Below are 17,164 nucleotides of genomic sequence, written 5' to 3' on the forward strand. Positions count from 1 at the left end.
AGAACCAAACCAAGGATTTCCTGTCATTTCCTGTATTACCGACTCATTACAAGATTATGATATCAGATAGAGTCGGAGATGATTAGGCAGATCGCCGGTGCTTATTGGCAAAATCGTGCACCAAACGCGCCGGAGAAAGAAACACGTGTGTATAGTTCGTCCATCTGATCACTAGAGGCAGTAGTTCATGGACCGTACATTTGGCTGAATTCGCCCATAAGTATCGGCCATCTTCCCACTGGTCTCTTTTACAACACGGTCGTGGTTACAACTTACAATACAATACAACTCACCTACTTCGAAATAAGCTCCGATATGTATACGAAAATCTTAAGAACCGTAAGGAATTTTAGAAAAACTACTCCGGAAATCTGTACAAACGTTTCAAAGAAATTTAACTATACGTCGTTTTCTCTATCATAAAGAAAGTATATAGTGTTTCTATAACTAGTGTGATTGAAAATAATCGACAGTTACGAATTAATGTACTATGAACCGTTTGGATGATCCTCCGGGTCTCATGAAAGGCAGAAAACCATCTTTCATTGGAATGAACGGTATTTTTCATTACGTTCTTACCATTCTTAAAATTAATGAAGTTTTTCCTTCCCAAAAACATTTATCATATTATTATTTTTCCTTATTTCTATTAATGCATGTATTATAATTGTAGAATGAATGACACTCTATTAGGCCAAGTTTTATTTTATTAAGTTATTAAATTGGAAGAGAAAATTTCTTTCATATTTATATACTTTAAAATTAAATTTTTGGAGATATAATAGTCATAATTTACTTGTTCTTTAATAATTTTTAGGTTAGATTACTATACATAAAGTTTAGTTATTAAATCGTAATTTAGTCTGAATTTTAATTTAAGTGTTAGTTCATGCTGAAACTAAACGTAGATAATTTATTATATATTAGGTGTTGAGTACAATACTTTTTACTAAATGCATAATTTGATTTTCAGGAGGTCCAGAAACAGACGATCAACAACGCTTAAGATTTCAAGTTGAATTAGAGTTTGTTCAGTGTCTTGCAAATCCAAATTACTTAAATTGTACTTTGAACAATGAGCAGTATATTTGTTATAATAACCAACGTGATTGTTATGATAATACTAATAATTATTATTTTTCAGTTTTAGCACAACGTGGATATTTTAAGGATGCAACATTTATAAATTACCTTAAATATCTGTTATACTGGAAGGAACCAGAGTATGCAAAGTATTTGAAATATCCTATGTGTTTGTATTTCTTAGATTTATTACAATACGAGCACTTTAGAAGAGAAGTAGTAAACTCTCAATGTACAAAGTTTATAGATGATCAGCAAATTTTATTATGGCAACATTATACCAGACGTAGAACAAGACTGTTACAGACTGCAGCAGAGCAAACGCAACATGCAAATCCTCAGAATAATGGTATTGTACAACCTAAAGTTCCTTGAGTAATATATGAGAAACTCACTATTAAATGGGTCCATCAGAACTACAATATTAAAATAACGCTATATAATGTTGTCTACAACTGTAGTTCCTTATCAGAATTGTTTTAGTTATGTTTTTTGGCTGTGATAAGTCATAAATAAAGTACTTTTCTATGTTCTCAATATATCTGTGATTACACTTCTCCCTCTTTCCTTCTATCTGTTGCTATATCATTTATTCGTATATCATTTATTAGGAAACTTAAAAATATTTAATACTATATTTAAAATAATAGGTGTGGAAATAAATTCTATCCAACAATAAAACTTCCATTTTGCATAAAAATCTGAAAGAATTTATTCATGCATCTAATAATTATAAAAAGACATTTTTATAAATAAAAAAACACTAACTCTTTTAAATAAACGAAGAACATTATAATAATTCCAATAATAATAAGTATCGAGTTTAGAGAAGTATAATATTGTAAACATTCTGTGAAAACAAACTGAAATAAAGGCCCTCCACTTGTAGAATCTGATTTTGGACGAATGATGCTGAAACATGAATAGCTGTTCATAAATGTTTATGACTCTTTATGCTTCAAGACTGGAAAAAAAGGGAAATTATCGAAGACAAGGATAGAAGATGCGAATTTTAATGATTTTAGTAAGTCCATTCTCTGTATTCATTTATAGAATTTAATTCATCTCGAAACATTGTACATCTTTTACATAAAGCTTTGTATAAATAAAACTTTTTTTTTTTACTAAAAGATGACAATAAAAGAATATATTTACGACAGAATAATGAAAAGTATGTATATATCTGTATGTTTCAATAATTATTATGTAAAACTAATCTATCTTTACAATACTTAATTCTTATGTTGTAGTTATTACAAGTAAATGCAAACTTTGGCACCTATTAGACATATAGATATATACAATTATTAATATAATATTGGTATATAATCAATAAAAGGAGAGAGAGAGAGAGAAAGTTTGATATTACTTCCATAAAATTTTTCAAAATTAGTTTCATAATTGTATATACAAATATGTTTATTTAGTATACGAATTGTAATATATCTAAAAGAGCTAATAAACTATTACGCTTCGTTATTTCAGCCTCTAAACTGCAAATATTCAGAAATTTATATCACTCACAATTCATTGCCTTAACTTTTAAGCATTATATAAATTTACTTTATGATAGGCAGTGACAACTGATTGTATCGTAATTTTTCTAAAATTCTAAATACTGAACTTAACATATAATAAATATTTGTCAATATAAACTATTACAAAATTCTAATATACGTGAAGAATATAATACACAATGATACATGTTTATGAAAACAGCTATAAATTTATAAAAAATATTATATTATTTTTCACCCTTGCAATTTATATTCATATATAAAATATTTTCTAATTATAAATTAAATCATTATTTTAAATCCTTAATTACACGTAATCCAACTCAATAAAAGATATCATTAACAATAAATCTTTGCGATAAATAATACAAAATAATCACATTTTGCAACAGAACGTCAATAATCATAATGATCGTCAAACTGTCGGTTATAACTCATCAATATAAAAATGTGGCATTAATTTCTTCTATATAAAACATTAAAAATTTCATTCAGAATTTTTATTCTCCGAGAAATTCACTAATATACCATTTCCTGCATCCACCCAATCTTCAGAGAATAATTTTGCTCTAAGTATCTCCCTTTCTGAAGCATCTTCAGTAGTAGATGCATCTTCATTATTTAAATTCTCATTATTCTTCTTTTCTCTCCTTTTTACAGTCAACAATTCGGAATCTTCTATCGCGTCAGGTAAAACTTGACTTAAAGTTTCCGGTAAAATTAAAGCAACTGCTCCAGATCCTAAGCAGAGCATTCCAATTATTATTAATGGAATGGTTATTGGAAAATGCTCTCCCTAAAAAAGAAAATTGTATTCATTGTTTTATGCCATGTGAATTTATATTTTTTTAACTATAATTTCTTATTTAGCTTAACATTTTATTTAATTTTCTAAATAATTTATTTCGCATACTCGTGTTGAATTAGAATATTTTAGAGAGGAAGTAGAAATTCGTATTGCATTGAATTTAATTTAATAGTAGTGGTTTTATACGTTCCATTTTAATTCTAAAAACACAGTATGCAGATCTTACTGATAGTATGTATGGCGTGCACAAACTGCCAATTTTTGCGAAAACAGTGCACAAGCCTAAGCAGGTTCCTCGTACAACAGTTGGAAATATCTCAATCGTATACAAATATGTTATGGAAACGGTACTCATCACTGCTACTCTTCCGATCAAGGATATAATGGTCTTCATGAGATCTACAAAGATGATATACGAAATTAGTAAGAATCTACAAAGTAGGTACTTATATCGAAAATTAATCAATTTTTTCAATGTATAATGTCTACGCTTCATATGTTACAGAAATTTTAATACGAGGTATTTCTCGTTACAATCACGTACTGGATGTAATGGTGGAATTTGAAAAGATAATTATAACTGCAAAAAAGATGCAAATTGCACCAGTAATTGATTGATACGCGGACATCGGTAGTCGTCTGCCATATCTAGACAATATGAAGTAGAGAAACGCGTAAGTTGCAATTTCTAACGCTCCTCCTAGCGCAAAAGTGACATGTCTATTGATTGCCCAAAGATTCGGCTCGAGCGTCATGAAGACATAACACGCTATAGAAGACGTGAACCTAAGACAGATAATATTAATTACAAGTTTGAAAAACTGTAGTATTTATAAAAACAAATTCGCATAAATATTCACAGTCTAATTATATGAATTTATATTAAGAATATAATTTTGAAGTGGTCAAATTTTGAAAATTTTTTACCATTGATAAATGATCACAATGCCATATTTTTTTAACAGCGTGGATTTAAATAGTTTCAACAATTCTTCTTTCGTTTGCGCGTTACTAGATTTTTCTTTGATTTTGCTAAATTTCTTCTCGTCATCCTTATTTGACATTTCTTTTTTTACTGGGGTACGTAGCTCTATGATGTCGTAAGTATTTTTCATGGAAAGTCGTTGATTACCAGCAGACTGTGATATCGATTTCGACTTCCGATGGCTCTTCGACTTCAATGGAGCATTCCTCTTATTTGTTTCTCCGTTCTCACATTGTGCAGAGTCCGGTTCCGATTCCGTTTTAGGCAGCTTACTTTCCAAATATTCAGATATTTCTCTCAAACTCGTTTCTGAAAAGTGTATATGTAAGGTATTAATATAATGTACATTTTTAATAATAACGATTCATATTTCCTTCATCAAAACAATGTTGGTTCTAATCTAACGGATATTTCCAATATAAACTTTTTATTATACTTGAAATTATAAAAGAAGAAGCTTATATTAATACCATACTATTATATTGAATGGTAACATAAATTCACCCTGTTTTTATATTTATTGTATAAATGGAGAAAATGGACAGAATATGTCACAACCTAATATATTACATTGTACTATCATACATTATATAATATGTATGTATAAGATAACATGCTAAGGAAACAATAGATAAAATTCGTACTATCATACATTATATAATATGTATGTATAAGATAACATGCTAAGGAAACAATAGATAAAATTCGTCAACAATTTTTGTCTTTTACTTTGAACTTTTTGTTGAGCCGCATCCGTGTTGCTATTTAGTAAATTCGCAGCTTCTTCTTTCATTTCGTTATCGGTTTTCGATTTCTTTAGGTCTGCACATGAAACACGTGACTTTCGTTCCGGTTTAACCGGCGTCGTGTTCTCAGAAATGTTTGTCTCTGTTTTAACATTTTCCCTTCGCGATCTAGTGCAACAGACATTGTATTTCGTGATACGTTCCACTGCCATATCTGCTTCCGTGGTTTTACCCTTTGCTAGTAGCCACCTTGGTGATTCTGGTATTATCCTGAAAGCAATATCTATCATAGTTTCCCAAAGGATGTGTTTCAATACTAAAATCTTATTTTTCATTCTATTAGAAACAATAATAATTTACCAAATGTAGAGCACGGTTATAGCAGTGGGAACTGAGACAGCTAATTGTAAAATTCTCCAATCGGGTATAACGTAACTAAGTGCGGCTAAGAGCATCAAACCAATAGCCCACGCAATTTGCATAACCAATGCAACGAAAGTCCGTGCTTTTACAGGAAACAGTTCCAAAGAAAGGATGTACGTCGAATTTTGTAGACCCTGAACAAAAACTCCTTGTAGTCCTCGAAGAGCCAGAAACGTGGGATAATTCTGAAATGGACACTTTATTCAGCAAGAAAAAGGAAATTATTCTCGTCAAGTTGGTATTCAACGACTGTTTCTTTATTTCTTTCTCGTTTTACTTTCCATATCGAACAAAAGATTTAATTAACACGATACATTTATTTCATTCATTATTCCACTTATATACATTCAAATACATTTTTAATGTAAATTAAGAGCGAAATAACGTATCAGTTTCCTTTTTTATTTGAATACAGTTCATTTTTATCTTCTATTATCATTTCCAATAAATTATAAAATTTGATGGAATATATGAAAAAGAAATTTTGATAAAATCTCCACTTTGGTTCATTTTTTTACATAAATTAAGAATTAAGTTAAAATTTACTTGTTCGTCTTCTTCATAATTTTGAATTATTTCGTTTAAATTGAACAATTTCTATACCTGCACAACATATAGTGCAACAGCCATCGTGCCCTGAGTATAGAGGCAAATCGCTTGAACCGGAAGTCTTCCTATTCGATCTGCTAAAAGTCCAGCGATCCAAGCGCCCATTAAAATCCCGACGTAATAAACTGCCGGTCCAAGAAACGTCAAATACCGTTTCTCACAAACTAAACTCCATTCTGTTACTACGCTATTTTCTCCGAATTCAGTTGCAAATTGATACTTGCCGAAGCACAAGTCTGTACTCGAAGATTCTTTAAGACCGGAAGTCTCGTTAACTGCAACAGTCACGTTGCCAAGCTCTTGGCAACCATATATTCGTTTCGTTCCATTCTTTGGCTGTAATATGCAAATAAATCGTTTTGTAAAATTTTAACTAAGTAGCTCATGCTAACTAAATAATTCAATGTTTGTTCAACACTGTGTTAGACATTAAAACATTGAGCAATAAAAATTGGAGAAACTTCTGTTTAGTAATTTCTTTTACATAACGCTACAAAAATAATAATTAATTACATAGATACACATAATTTCGTACACAGAACAGTAAAAGAATAGCCAAATTTCTATTTACATAAATTAGTTTCTCACATAAACAACAATAACAAAACTAATAATGAGAGTAATTAATAATACACATGTACTTTTATATTCATTCATGTAAATTTATGAATTAATTTTGCATTTTTCAGTAAGTTAATGAATAATTTGAAATTCAAAAGGAGTCTCAAACTTTGCAGAAGACAAAAGTTAGCGAATTATTCGAATTAATAATTCATGACATTTCTCAAGATACATGTACCTTATTCACTTAGTTGAACACTTAATATCTTACTGTTTTATTTGAAATAATTTATATACGCGAGACAATGATAGAGAGTAGTTATACAGAAAAATTATTCAAAACTCTGTAAGCTAAAGCAGAACACATACGTAAATAATACGTAAATGTCAAATATTTCTATGATTGTAAATAAATGAGTCACTTCAGATGAATTTAGGTCAAAAGAGTGTTGGAAAGAATGAATTATAACAAAATTTGTAAATAAGAATTCGTTACACTCGCTATTTTAATACATATGTACTTGCCACATAATTAATCGAATTAATAAGCTATGAAACGTATATAAGATATAATTAATGAAAAAAGAAATACCTAGATAACTGAGACAAAAGAAACTTACCTGACAATAAAATTTAGGCGTATAATTGTGAAACACCGGGAGCGCGTGGCTCATTGCAACGATGACATAATTGATGCCAAGTAACAGCACGATGACTATTTGAAAGCATCCAACCTTTACTTCCTCCGCATTCATTTCTTCAAACAATCCTGTACCAATTCTGTCTTTCGCAGGATATAAATCACGAGAGATGATAAACACAGAACAAAAGTAATAATAATAATGGTGTCCTAATAAATTCACAATTTATCGTACAATTCACAAATGAACAATGATAGTCCAACCAAGTGAAGAAATCAATACTGAAATTCCTATTACACGAAGAACGATCCACTTCTCCATTTGTAAGGCGAAAATACAAAATGAAAAAGAGAGTAAAAAAGAGAGAAATACGCGTAAGAATGAGATTTTACAAAGTTAAAAGAAGTTTGATAAACGCATGTCACTGTGAGGAGTGACAAAATGGAAATTCGTGGCAACAAGTGAAACTTGTCGCGGAGCCCGAACAAAGTGTCATCGGTGAGGGTGAAGCACGCACTAACAGAGACGGGGTCCTCTCTCTCGAAGGATAGCGAGGAACCGATTCCTAGCGGTGAATCAGAGAAGGACAGAAACCCGTGCTATTGTTTTACGCTTGGCGACACGTATCCCATTAACGCACGCACGTCACGAGAAAACGATCTTCTGTCAATAATAATCGATTTTTAAATTGACGTAATATGAATTTTGCATTTCTGGGAAACACGGTGACGTGGCCGCTACTTCCGGAGTCTGAATGGGATGCAAGAAGAATCATAAGAGTCTGTGAAGATAAGGAAATATGTTTCTTTTCATTTCTTTCCATACGTATATACGATTGGCTGAAAATCGGAATGGTGTAAGTTAGGTCATTGATTTTTTATGTAAAATATGTTTATGTTTGTATAAAACATAATGCCTAAATATGTGGATGTACGTTCGTAATTTGCATGAATTACCCGATTAAATATCATTCATATAATTTGTACTGTAATCTTCTATCATTTAATTCATATAATCATTCACAATCTTAACTTTATAATAAAGATCGTATTATTCGATTAAAAGTCGATAAAAATTGCAGTATTCGTGAAAAAAGAATCGTACACAAAAGACGTACAAAATTTTCAAGAGAATGTGTAAAACATTATCAGGAAATGTAAAACACATAGTATTTACATGTCGTCCAGTTGACACGCGCAAATTCAAATGCATAAACTGAAATAATAGGCTGACTGGGTCTATGAACTCTTAACGCGCGTTTACTTCATTCTATGTTCACCTGTATGGGTTGCAACAGAAAGTCTCATTGATAGGTATTGATCGTTTCATTTTATTCAATCGCTTTTCCCAGCAAAAATCTTCCTTACGGTTGAATGCACGCAGCATTTCAATCGCCGATTTATTATTTGCTTTTCTTACATAATTTATTATCCACTTTGTAGTCCCTGTCCTGATTAATTATGTCTTCATTTACTATTAATAAGATTTAAAACGTTAACATTAATAAAATGTAAAACAAAATTAACAAGTTGGAGGCAATAAATTCTAAACTTCTTCCTTACGATTTTATAATTTTTCACTAAATATGATAATCAGATGACTTGTAATTTGTAATACTTGTAAAACTACTAATATCATTTTGATTGTGCAAGAAGACCTTGATCACGCCCTTATTTAAATTCAAAATCAGACGAAACGTCGGAATTCGATTTCAGAAAGTTCCAAATAAAAGAAACTTAAAATTCTAAGCAAAAAGATACGTTCCTACGTTACGTTTCCATGCAAATATATTTAACAACGTGCCCCGATAATAAAATATAAAACCCCAGTAAGATCTTCAAAGATCAGCAATCTCCGGCTTGATCAAAACGAAATTAGTATCGCGTCATAAATAAATGTACAAACAGTTGAGAAGGCATAAAAACCTATCCGGTGTCGTCTTCTTACCATGCCATACTTAGGACACGGTTATCTTGATGGAGGGGTACCAATCATCATAGTCCATGCGATGGTGTTTCCTTCGTTTCTGGAACTGTTTCTGTATGCGAAGAACATCACGTCCGGTCCCGAGCGCATCCTGCCTTTCATTACAAGCTCCCCGTGTTCGCCCAATCGCCGATTCCAAAGGAAACCCCAGCTGAATCCTCCTGCTGGCTGTCCTTCGTCTTTCACCGCAAATCAAACCTTGCCATTAGCATCGTCGTCGAGGTGATCGTACCCCGGCCATTGTCACAGCCGCTACTTCTGAACGACTTTCATTTCCATTCAATCGTTTTAAACCAATCGATTCTCCACTATGTTGGTGATCATCTATTTCTGTCTATTGATACATGCTTGTTGATGATTCCGAAGGATGCATTAACCTAAGATGGAAGAAGTACTGGATAAATAAAAGTGAAAGTAGGAAAGTTTTATATTTTTTATATTCACGCTCCTGGTTCATTTTTCACCACTGAATTATTATTATTATTGTATGAAGATATTTTATAAGTCACAAGTTACAAGTTCCTAGTGCTAATAAACTCTCTTATATAACGTATACACATGCGATATATCTATATGTCCATTATTTTACAAATTTTAAAAAGATGAAGATTTGGACGATAAATTTATCAATATTTGATGTATAGACCCGTAGTAAACATTTTTAGAAAATAATCTGTTAACATTCATTAACTCTATTCTTTGTCCGACAAACCTACATGGTAGACAGGTAAGACTCATTATGACGACAAATGATTGAAGAACAATTTAACGATCGCAAACGATTGAATGGTAATGAAACCACCATTCTAAGCACAATCAATAATGGTATAGTGACGACAGTGAACCATAAAATTGACCACGCTTACAGATATCGATAGAATGAAAATAAAAAGTTATAAATAATTTTATGGTTTATCACGTATATTTACATTTTAGTTCATACATCATTTTTCATACATAATTTTTTATGATATATTATAAATCTATACTGATCATATGAAAATTACAAAGAAAAACATAATAAATTATATCTCTTATTTTTTTTTACAGGAAAACAGTTTTACAATTCATTACGTTATCAATTAATTCTATATTAACAAAATTGTCTTTATATTTGGTTTCAGAGTTAAGCATGTATTTTTTCATCCTTTTCAAAATTTTCAAGATATTGCTCATCATAATGTTACAATATCGAAGACAATAAAATATTGCTTGCTTGGTAATATCTTTATATCTCTTTGATTTCCGTAAAATTTCACCAATTTATCAATTTATTTCGTTAAGACCTAGATACCTTCGTAAAAGAACTAGATATATTTGGACAGATTCTTTAATCTGTTTAATCATAAACATGTACTTATCGTGCTTTTCTCTTGTGATTTCTATACATAAATATATATTAATATGTATATATATGTATGTATATAAATATGTATGGAATATATATGGAATAGTTCATTATTAAAAATTAAAGCACTTTTTACGTTAGACAACAGTAACATAAAAACCAACAATTCGTGTCAGCAATGGTACCCATACTTCAGGCCAAATTCTTGAATCGTTTTTAATATGTGATATCCTCACGTTCAGTTCAATTCTTGGCATTCAAACGAAGCATAAAATACACATTTTAGGTTATAGGTCTTCTAATATGTAAATGATGAGTCTGTGTTCATTTCAACCAAAAACCGTTTTTCATTAATGTATAACGTTTTTGGTATTCTTCGTATCAATTTCTTTATTCTTATTAGTTATATTACATTCGATATAACAATTCGTTTTTTAGATGGTAATTTAACAAGAGTTACTAAGAAAATTATTACAAGTATTTTCTTCAAAGTCAAATATCAATGAAATTTGAAATTTATAAAAAGAATTCCTAGCAACTACATATATACTAGCCTTTAGAACAATATGTAAAATGCATACTTTGACAGACTAAGAGAATGTTCATACAATAGCTCCAAGAAGTATTTGCACACCATTATATTTATTACAGTATTTACATACTATTAATTAGATCGAAATATATTAAATGTCGTATCATGTACTTTAGAACCTGATAAAAAGATCATTCACGCACCTTGCTGCCTGCCATTTGGTGATTTCACAATCCTAGTTATTAGTTTTTATAAAAGTGCAAATACTTTTTGTTCGCACTGTACATATTCATAAATACTTACATATGTATATCTTTTCTTTCACGCGCTCAATTCGAATAGATCCTCTAACAGCCGTAGCCGTGACTATACACACAGTGGGCCAGTGGCCGAGCACGTATCGCGTAACCTGAAGAGATGGCCTGGATGCCTTTTTTCGTCGTGTACCGTTACCGTAGAATAACTTCTGCGATCATGCCACTTATTTTACTTTGTCCCCATCGTTCACCTGTTCGATTGTATGTTACGACCTGTGCTCTATTAGTATCAAGGTTTAACGAGAATAGGAACCGAACGAGTTTCTCCCGCGGAAACGTTGTTCAGTCCAGTTCTCGTTGCTCACTCTGCGTGGTCAGTTGAAACGATCCCATCGATACTTACAAACGAATCGGCGGGAAACGAAACATAAAATACAAAGAAAACACATCAACGATCGTTAAGGCATTCACTGATATTCGCAGGAAGTGATCAACACATCGGAAGTGCAAGATGAGAGTTACGCTCGCCTTAGCTGTAATCCTCATTGTTTGTATCAGCGTAAGTAATGCGTGAATATACTTAATCTTCATATTCGATAAATTAATTGTGACATCAGAATGTACGTTCCCGCTATTTGTTAGTCACCGATCATGGGAAAACGTAATCGGACATTTTTATTTGGTTAAAGATTTATTTAATCGCTTTAAAATTTTCAAATGTGTAGACAAAAAATATAAATCCCAGAAGTAATCAAAATTATAATTTTGTATAATCATAAGAATTTATTTCTTGTTCTATACATTTATAACTCCAATTAAATGTTTATTAGTAACATCTAATAAAAATTCAGATATCTTACATTAATGTACAATTTTACATAAAAAGTATAGATATTTTTTCAAGAAATTATAATTTAATATAATGATTCTTTCCTTTATTAGTTCGTAATAATTTATCTCTGTAATGCTCGACAGATTCAATGCGTTGAGAGCAAAGTAAAGAAGACAACACAGTTGTCTCTACAAAGCAAAGAAACGAACGTAGTGAACTTCATGAGATTACTCGTGATGAGACTTGTGTTTGGAGTTGCATCGGCGATGGGTCTCGGTGAAAATTTGTCCGGTGTGCTCGGAGGGATTTTCGTACCTCCTGGAGCAGATGATTACAGTGACTATGCCGATGATGATTTCATATCAGATTTGTTTTAATAATAGTGCACGTTAAACAGCAATTCGAACATACAATTGCGAACATCAACCAATTCGAATTATGATTTTGCATTTGATTCTGTTTCGTCCTAAAATTGATGCACAAAGTCTCAACCAAAGTGTATGTATATACTTACGCTTTTATACCGTTATTCGTCATATTTTCCGTATACAACACTTGAAATGTACAATAACCGAAGATGCATCATTAGCGGTCTCTACTATCACCTTCTGTTTTATTATTGTTAATGAAAATATTTCTAATTCGAACAACTTAGTATTCTTATGTGCAGAAATAAAGATATATTGTTTTATTCTTATCTTCAAATAATTACACTCGATTATCTTTAGAAAATTTAGTTAATATGAATTAGGAATTTTGGTTAATTTATTCTAAATTTAAAATTAATTCAACATTTTTCTTAATATTTTTACTAACTAAATCTATAACTAAATCTATTGTATCACACTTCCTATGACAAACAGTAATTATTTTATTATTATTTGTAAATAATATATTATTTATATTTATTATTTATTTATCAGCATAACTATGAAAAAACGAAACCTTGCGTCAAAAGGCGTCTTATATTAAATATGCAATTTAAATTGCTCTTTGTACATATTAAGGTTTTAGTAAAAAGACAAATCGCTGCTTTTATTTGTTTTCTAATATTACAAAATTATGTACCTAATAATTGTTCAATTTAAAAATAATTTGAAAATTATGTTCTTAAATAATTATGTAGATTGTGTTTCTTGTAAGACTTAAAAACAAAAAAGATTATCAAAAACAAAATATATATATACATTTTATAAATTATTCATTTATTAAATGGTATAATCATTTTATTACCGTAAATGTATGTACATATATTTTTGTACTAAAGTACTTTTCGTAATATAAGTTTATACATAAGTTGGCAAAATAATTATATATATGTATCATAATAATTTTGAAATTTTTATTCATAATAAATCACCATATAATATTCGATATATATATATATATATATATATATATGTATATACATTCTGTCAAAATTGATACAAACGACAATATTCGCGATTACTATGTTGTCCTTATATACATTACAGTTAATATAAAGAATAAAAATTTATATATGTATATAATGTAAAAACATGTTTTTTCAATGTATAAATTATAGATGAATGATATAATGTATTGTTTAATATAACATAGATAATAAAAGTGTATGAAGTATATTAGCATTTTAAAGATTTGTGAAAAATAAAATAACCTAAAATTCTGATTTAATATCTCGTTCAATGTATTTAAAATGGAGTGGCAAAAAGTATTAGAAATTCTTACACATCAATTAAAACCTGTTCTAAAGAAAAAGGTAAAACGTGAAGATGAACTTATGTCAATTTTATGGAATGATCAAAATATAAAGTAAGTAGCAAAATTTATCTTAAAGAATAATTCATATTTTTTATAAAACTATATTAATTGTTATTATTTTTTATTTATTATTATTGTTTAATTTATATTATTACATTTTACTATCTAAAATTTTATTTTATTTGATGTTTAGGAAACTTGTGTATTTATGGTTGGAAGATCATTATGACAGGAAAGAATGTAAATCTGTTTCCAAAGCACAAATTTTTAAGAAAATGGGTAATAAAGAATTTCAGGAAAAAAACTATATTAAAAGCATAGAATTATACACAAAATGTGCATTGTATGCTCCTGTAAATAGTTGCGAATTGGCAGTTGCAATCGCAAATAGATCTGCTTCATTATTTTATTTAAATAGATATCATGTGAGTAAAAAGTAAATAATATTTTAAAAATATGTATCAATATATGATATATTTTAATATTATGTTATAATTTTGTTTTTATGTGCATTTTATACATGGTTAATACAATTTGATGATAAAAAGGATTGCATAAAAGATATTGAACTAGCAACTAATTTAAATTATCCTAGACAGTTGCAGTATAAATTGTATTTACGCGCAGCACAGTGTTATTTGAAATTAGGCGAACAGCAATTAGCTAAAGAAACACTTTCCAAGATACAGAAAATGATTCATGATTCTGATTATCTTGCACCTTCTATGAAAGGTAAATAGTAAATAACTATGATTACAAATTTATAGTAATTTCTTTATAATCAAATATTTTATTAACTTCTAGGTAGTATTGAAAAAAAGATAAATAATATAACATTTACCGAGTCATTTCAACAAAATATTGTACAAAATTCTGTACAAAATACTGATGATTTGTTAAAATTAAAATCCCACATTATGTTTGAAGAAAATACTAATTTCCCTAATGCATCTGTAGCTATAGATAAAATATACAACCAGGAATTAGGAAGGCACGTAATAGCAAACAAATCTATTAAGAAAGGTGATATTCTTTTTCTGGAAAAACCTGTAAGTTTTGTGTTACTAAGTCATGACATATATAATCTTTGTCCACATTGTAATTGCTCAAACACAGACATTCCTGTTCCGTAAGTAGTATGTTCACTTTGATATTAAATATTTTCTCCACAGTACAAGAGATTTATAGTATTATATTACTTCAGGTGTACAACATGTTTAAATACCTTTTATTGCAATGAACACTGTTTAACTAAAGCATGGTCTTTGTATCATTGCTGGGAATGTCCAGGAAATCAAATGGAACTTTGGAAAGAAATTGGAATAGGGCATTTAGCCTTAAAAGTTTTATTAACTTGTTCAACTATGACAGATGAAATCAAATTTAATGAAATACAAAATTTAGTTACTAATTTCGATAAATTATCTATGGATGACTTAACAGTATATGGAATTGTATGTATATTTCAAGACAAAAAATACGTTAAAGAAACAAAAAGTTTTGTGTAATTATCTAACCATAACTTCTACAGACAGCTGTTATGCTCACCATATATTTATTGAAATATACGAACTTTTTTCAATCAAGTAATCTTGAAGATTGTTTAAAGAAAAAATTTCCGAATAATTCATTGAACACTTCGTTTAATATTTTAACAACCAATGACGAGCAACTTTATGTAAGTTCTTTACTTTTACGATATATTCTTCAACTTATTGCTAATGGACATGCAATTACAAAATCAAATACACTATTAAGTAAAAATGACTCTTCTATGAAACAACAAGATATTGTAGCTACAGGAATTTATCCTTCTGCAAGTATGATGAACCATTCGTGTGATCCCAATATAATTAACATGTAATCCTGAAATTTATTTAATATGTATATATATATTTATTTATATACTTCAATATCAAATACATTTGTCTTATTAAATTTTAGCTTTGTGGGTCAATATCTTATTGTCAGAGCTTCAAGAGACATTGGTGAAAGTGAAGAAATCTTCAACTGCTATGGTACACTGTTTAAGAATGTATCTTGTTTTAATTGTGCAAGGAATTTACTAATATGATAAAATTATCATTAGGGCCACATTATAGACATATGACAACAGAAGATAGACAAAAGATTTTAAAAGGTCAATACTGTTTTACTTGTAAGTGTAAAGCATGCACTCTACCAAAATTACAATATTTTATAGTGAGTACAAAAATTATTTTCGATTTTTGAATCCAGTTTTGTTATAACATATATACTGTGTCACATTATAATTGTATAATAGGATTATAATTACAGGAAAGATTTAATGCTGTGAAATGCCTGAAATGTAATGGTCCAGTATGTAATATAAAAGATTCTATATATTGTTTGGATTGTGGTGACAAATCTCAAATTTATTCCCCAAGTAAAATAATACAAGCTAAAGAAATTTTTGAAGCAGCCCAAGTTTCTGTTGATTTAGGAAAAATGAAAGAAGCACTAAATAAATTAAAAAAATGTTTACATATTAGAAGAACAGTGTTATACAAATATAATGAAGATATTACAGATACATTAATTCTTATGGGAGAAATATATAAAACAATGGGTTTGTATGCTCAAGGATAATATAGTAGTACAATAATGATAAAATTAATTTTTAGGACAATGGATAGATAGTATAACGTGTTTTGAAAACACGCTTGCAACAATGAGAGAAAAATTCGGTTCCTCTAGTATAGAACTTCTTAACCAATTAAATGATCTTACAGATATATGTCTTATATATCTAGAAAAGAAACTAAATACTAATACAGACACATATAAGTAAATATTTTTGAAGTTCTCTATAAATTATAAGTATTTCAAAGTTATAATATTTGTGGCTTTTTGTTACAGAAAGATACTAAAGAAAACTCAAAATTATTTAAATCAATTAGAAGAAATTGCCAATTTTAATTATGGATCGTGGAATAAAGTTTATGAAGACATAAAACAAAAGCAAATGAAAATCGACTATTATAATACGTAAAACTTAAATGAATAAATAAACATATTTTATAAAAATGTGTATATTTATTACTTCATTTATGTACTTCCTTTTTCATGCAT

The 17,164-nt window shown here is 29.3% G+C and overlaps 4 protein-coding genes across 6 annotated transcripts; 3 read left to right on the forward strand and 1 right to left on the reverse strand.

Moving 5' to 3' along the window:
* The first annotated feature begins 151 nt into the window (after positions 1-151).
* Positions 152-2,653, forward strand: LOC122572464 (mediator of RNA polymerase II transcription subunit 31). The gene is made up of 4 exons (XM_043737427.1): positions 152-557; positions 974-1,063; positions 1,145-1,432; positions 1,973-2,653. Exons 1-4 carry the CDS (start codon positions 491-493, stop codon positions 2,008-2,010), a joined length of 483 nt encoding a protein of 160 aa, XP_043593362.1. The 5' UTR covers positions 152-490; the 3' UTR covers positions 2,011-2,653.
* Positions 2,654-2,805: 152 nt separating this feature from the next.
* On the reverse strand, positions 2,806-7,528 carry LOC122572463 (solute carrier family 22 member 8-like). Its single transcript, XM_043737426.1, has 8 exons — positions 7,353-7,528; positions 6,166-6,507; positions 5,500-5,747; positions 5,123-5,409; positions 4,336-4,702; positions 3,953-4,194; positions 3,635-3,807; positions 2,806-3,396 (listed from the first exon to the last, which is right to left on the reverse strand). Exons 1-8 carry the CDS (start codon positions 7,485-7,487, stop codon positions 3,088-3,090), a joined length of 2,103 nt encoding a protein of 700 aa, XP_043593361.1. The 5' UTR covers positions 7,488-7,528; the 3' UTR covers positions 2,806-3,087.
* A 593-nt stretch (positions 7,529-8,121) lies between these two features.
* LOC122572465 lies at positions 8,122-13,402 on the forward strand. 2 transcript variants are annotated; one of them, XM_043737428.1, is made up of 3 exons: positions 8,122-8,229; positions 11,980-12,055; positions 12,472-13,402. In XM_043737428.1, exons 2-3 carry the CDS (start codon positions 12,008-12,010, stop codon positions 12,703-12,705), a joined length of 282 nt encoding a protein of 93 aa, XP_043593363.1. In that variant the 5' UTR covers positions 8,122-8,229; positions 11,980-12,007; the 3' UTR covers positions 12,706-13,402. The 2 variants fall into 2 exon arrangements, with proteins under 2 accessions (XP_043593363.1, XP_043593365.1); XM_043737430.1 differs by lacking the exon at positions 8,122-8,229 and having other exon boundaries at positions 11,918-12,055.
* A 363-nt stretch (positions 13,403-13,765) lies between these two features.
* On the forward strand, positions 13,766-17,119 carry LOC122573064 (SET and MYND domain-containing protein 4-like). Of its 2 annotated transcripts, none has more exons than XM_043738988.1 (11): positions 13,766-14,122; positions 14,265-14,496; positions 14,620-14,803; positions 14,876-15,200; positions 15,276-15,525; positions 15,603-15,931; positions 16,016-16,089; positions 16,161-16,273; positions 16,370-16,661; positions 16,717-16,879; positions 16,952-17,119. In XM_043738988.1, the coding sequence occupies exons 1-11, from the start codon at positions 14,007-14,009 to the stop codon at positions 17,082-17,084; spliced, it is 2,211 nt and encodes a 736-aa protein (XP_043594923.1). In that variant the 5' UTR covers positions 13,766-14,006; the 3' UTR covers positions 17,085-17,119. The 2 variants fall into 2 exon arrangements, with proteins under 2 accessions (XP_043594923.1, XP_043594924.1); XM_043738989.1 differs by having other exon boundaries at positions 15,029-15,200.
* Positions 17,120-17,164: the final 45 nt, after the last annotated feature.

This window comes from Bombus pyrosoma, linkage group LG11 (genome assembly GCF_014825855.1).
Source record: "Bombus pyrosoma isolate SC7728 linkage group LG11, ASM1482585v1, whole genome shotgun sequence".
Classification (NCBI taxonomy): Eukaryota; Metazoa; Arthropoda; class Insecta; order Hymenoptera; family Apidae; genus Bombus; species Bombus pyrosoma.

What these genes read in the sequence shown, in the direction of transcription:
- LOC122572464 (XM_043737427.1), top strand. Translation starts at nt 491, where the DNA reads ATGAACCGTTTGGATGATCCTCCGGGTCTCATGAAAGGCAGAAAACCA. An exon ending in AAATCCAAATTACTTAAATT is followed by an intron (nt 1,064 to 1,144) that starts GTACTTTGAACA and finishes ATTATTTTTCAG; the next exon opens with TTTTAGCACAACGTGGATAT. An exon ending in TGCAAATCCTCAGAATAATG is followed by an intron (nt 1,433 to 1,972) that starts GTATTGTACAAC and finishes CTCCACTTGTAG; the next exon opens with AATCTGATTTTGGACGAATG.
- LOC122572463 (XM_043737426.1), bottom strand. Translation starts at nt 7,487, where the DNA reads ATGAATGCGGAGGAAGTAAAGGTTGGATGCTTTCAAATAGTCATCGTG. An exon ending in ATAACCGTGCTCTACATTTG is followed by an intron (nt 5,410 to 5,499) that starts GTAAATTATTAT and finishes TATTGCTTTCAG; the next exon opens with GATAATACCAGAATCACCAA. An exon ending in GGCTCAACAAAAAGTTCAAA is followed by an intron (nt 4,703 to 5,122) that starts GTAAAAGACAAA and finishes TACACTTTTCAG; the next exon opens with AAACGAGTTTGAGAGAAATA.
- LOC122572465 (XM_043737428.1), top strand. Translation starts at nt 12,008, where the DNA reads ATGAGAGTTACGCTCGCCTTAGCTGTAATCCTCATTGTTTGTATCAGC. An exon ending in TCCTCATTGTTTGTATCAGC is followed by an intron (nt 12,056 to 12,471) that starts GTAAGTAATGCG and finishes AATGCTCGACAG; the next exon opens with ATTCAATGCGTTGAGAGCAA.
- LOC122573064 (XM_043738988.1), top strand. Translation starts at nt 14,007, where the DNA reads ATGGAGTGGCAAAAAGTATTAGAAATTCTTACACATCAATTAAAACCT. An exon ending in AACACAGACATTCCTGTTCC is followed by an intron (nt 15,201 to 15,275) that starts GTAAGTAGTATG and finishes ATATTACTTCAG; the next exon opens with GTGTACAACATGTTTAAATA. An exon ending in GATCCCAATATAATTAACAT is followed by an intron (nt 15,932 to 16,015) that starts GTAATCCTGAAA and finishes ATTAAATTTTAG; the next exon opens with CTTTGTGGGTCAATATCTTA.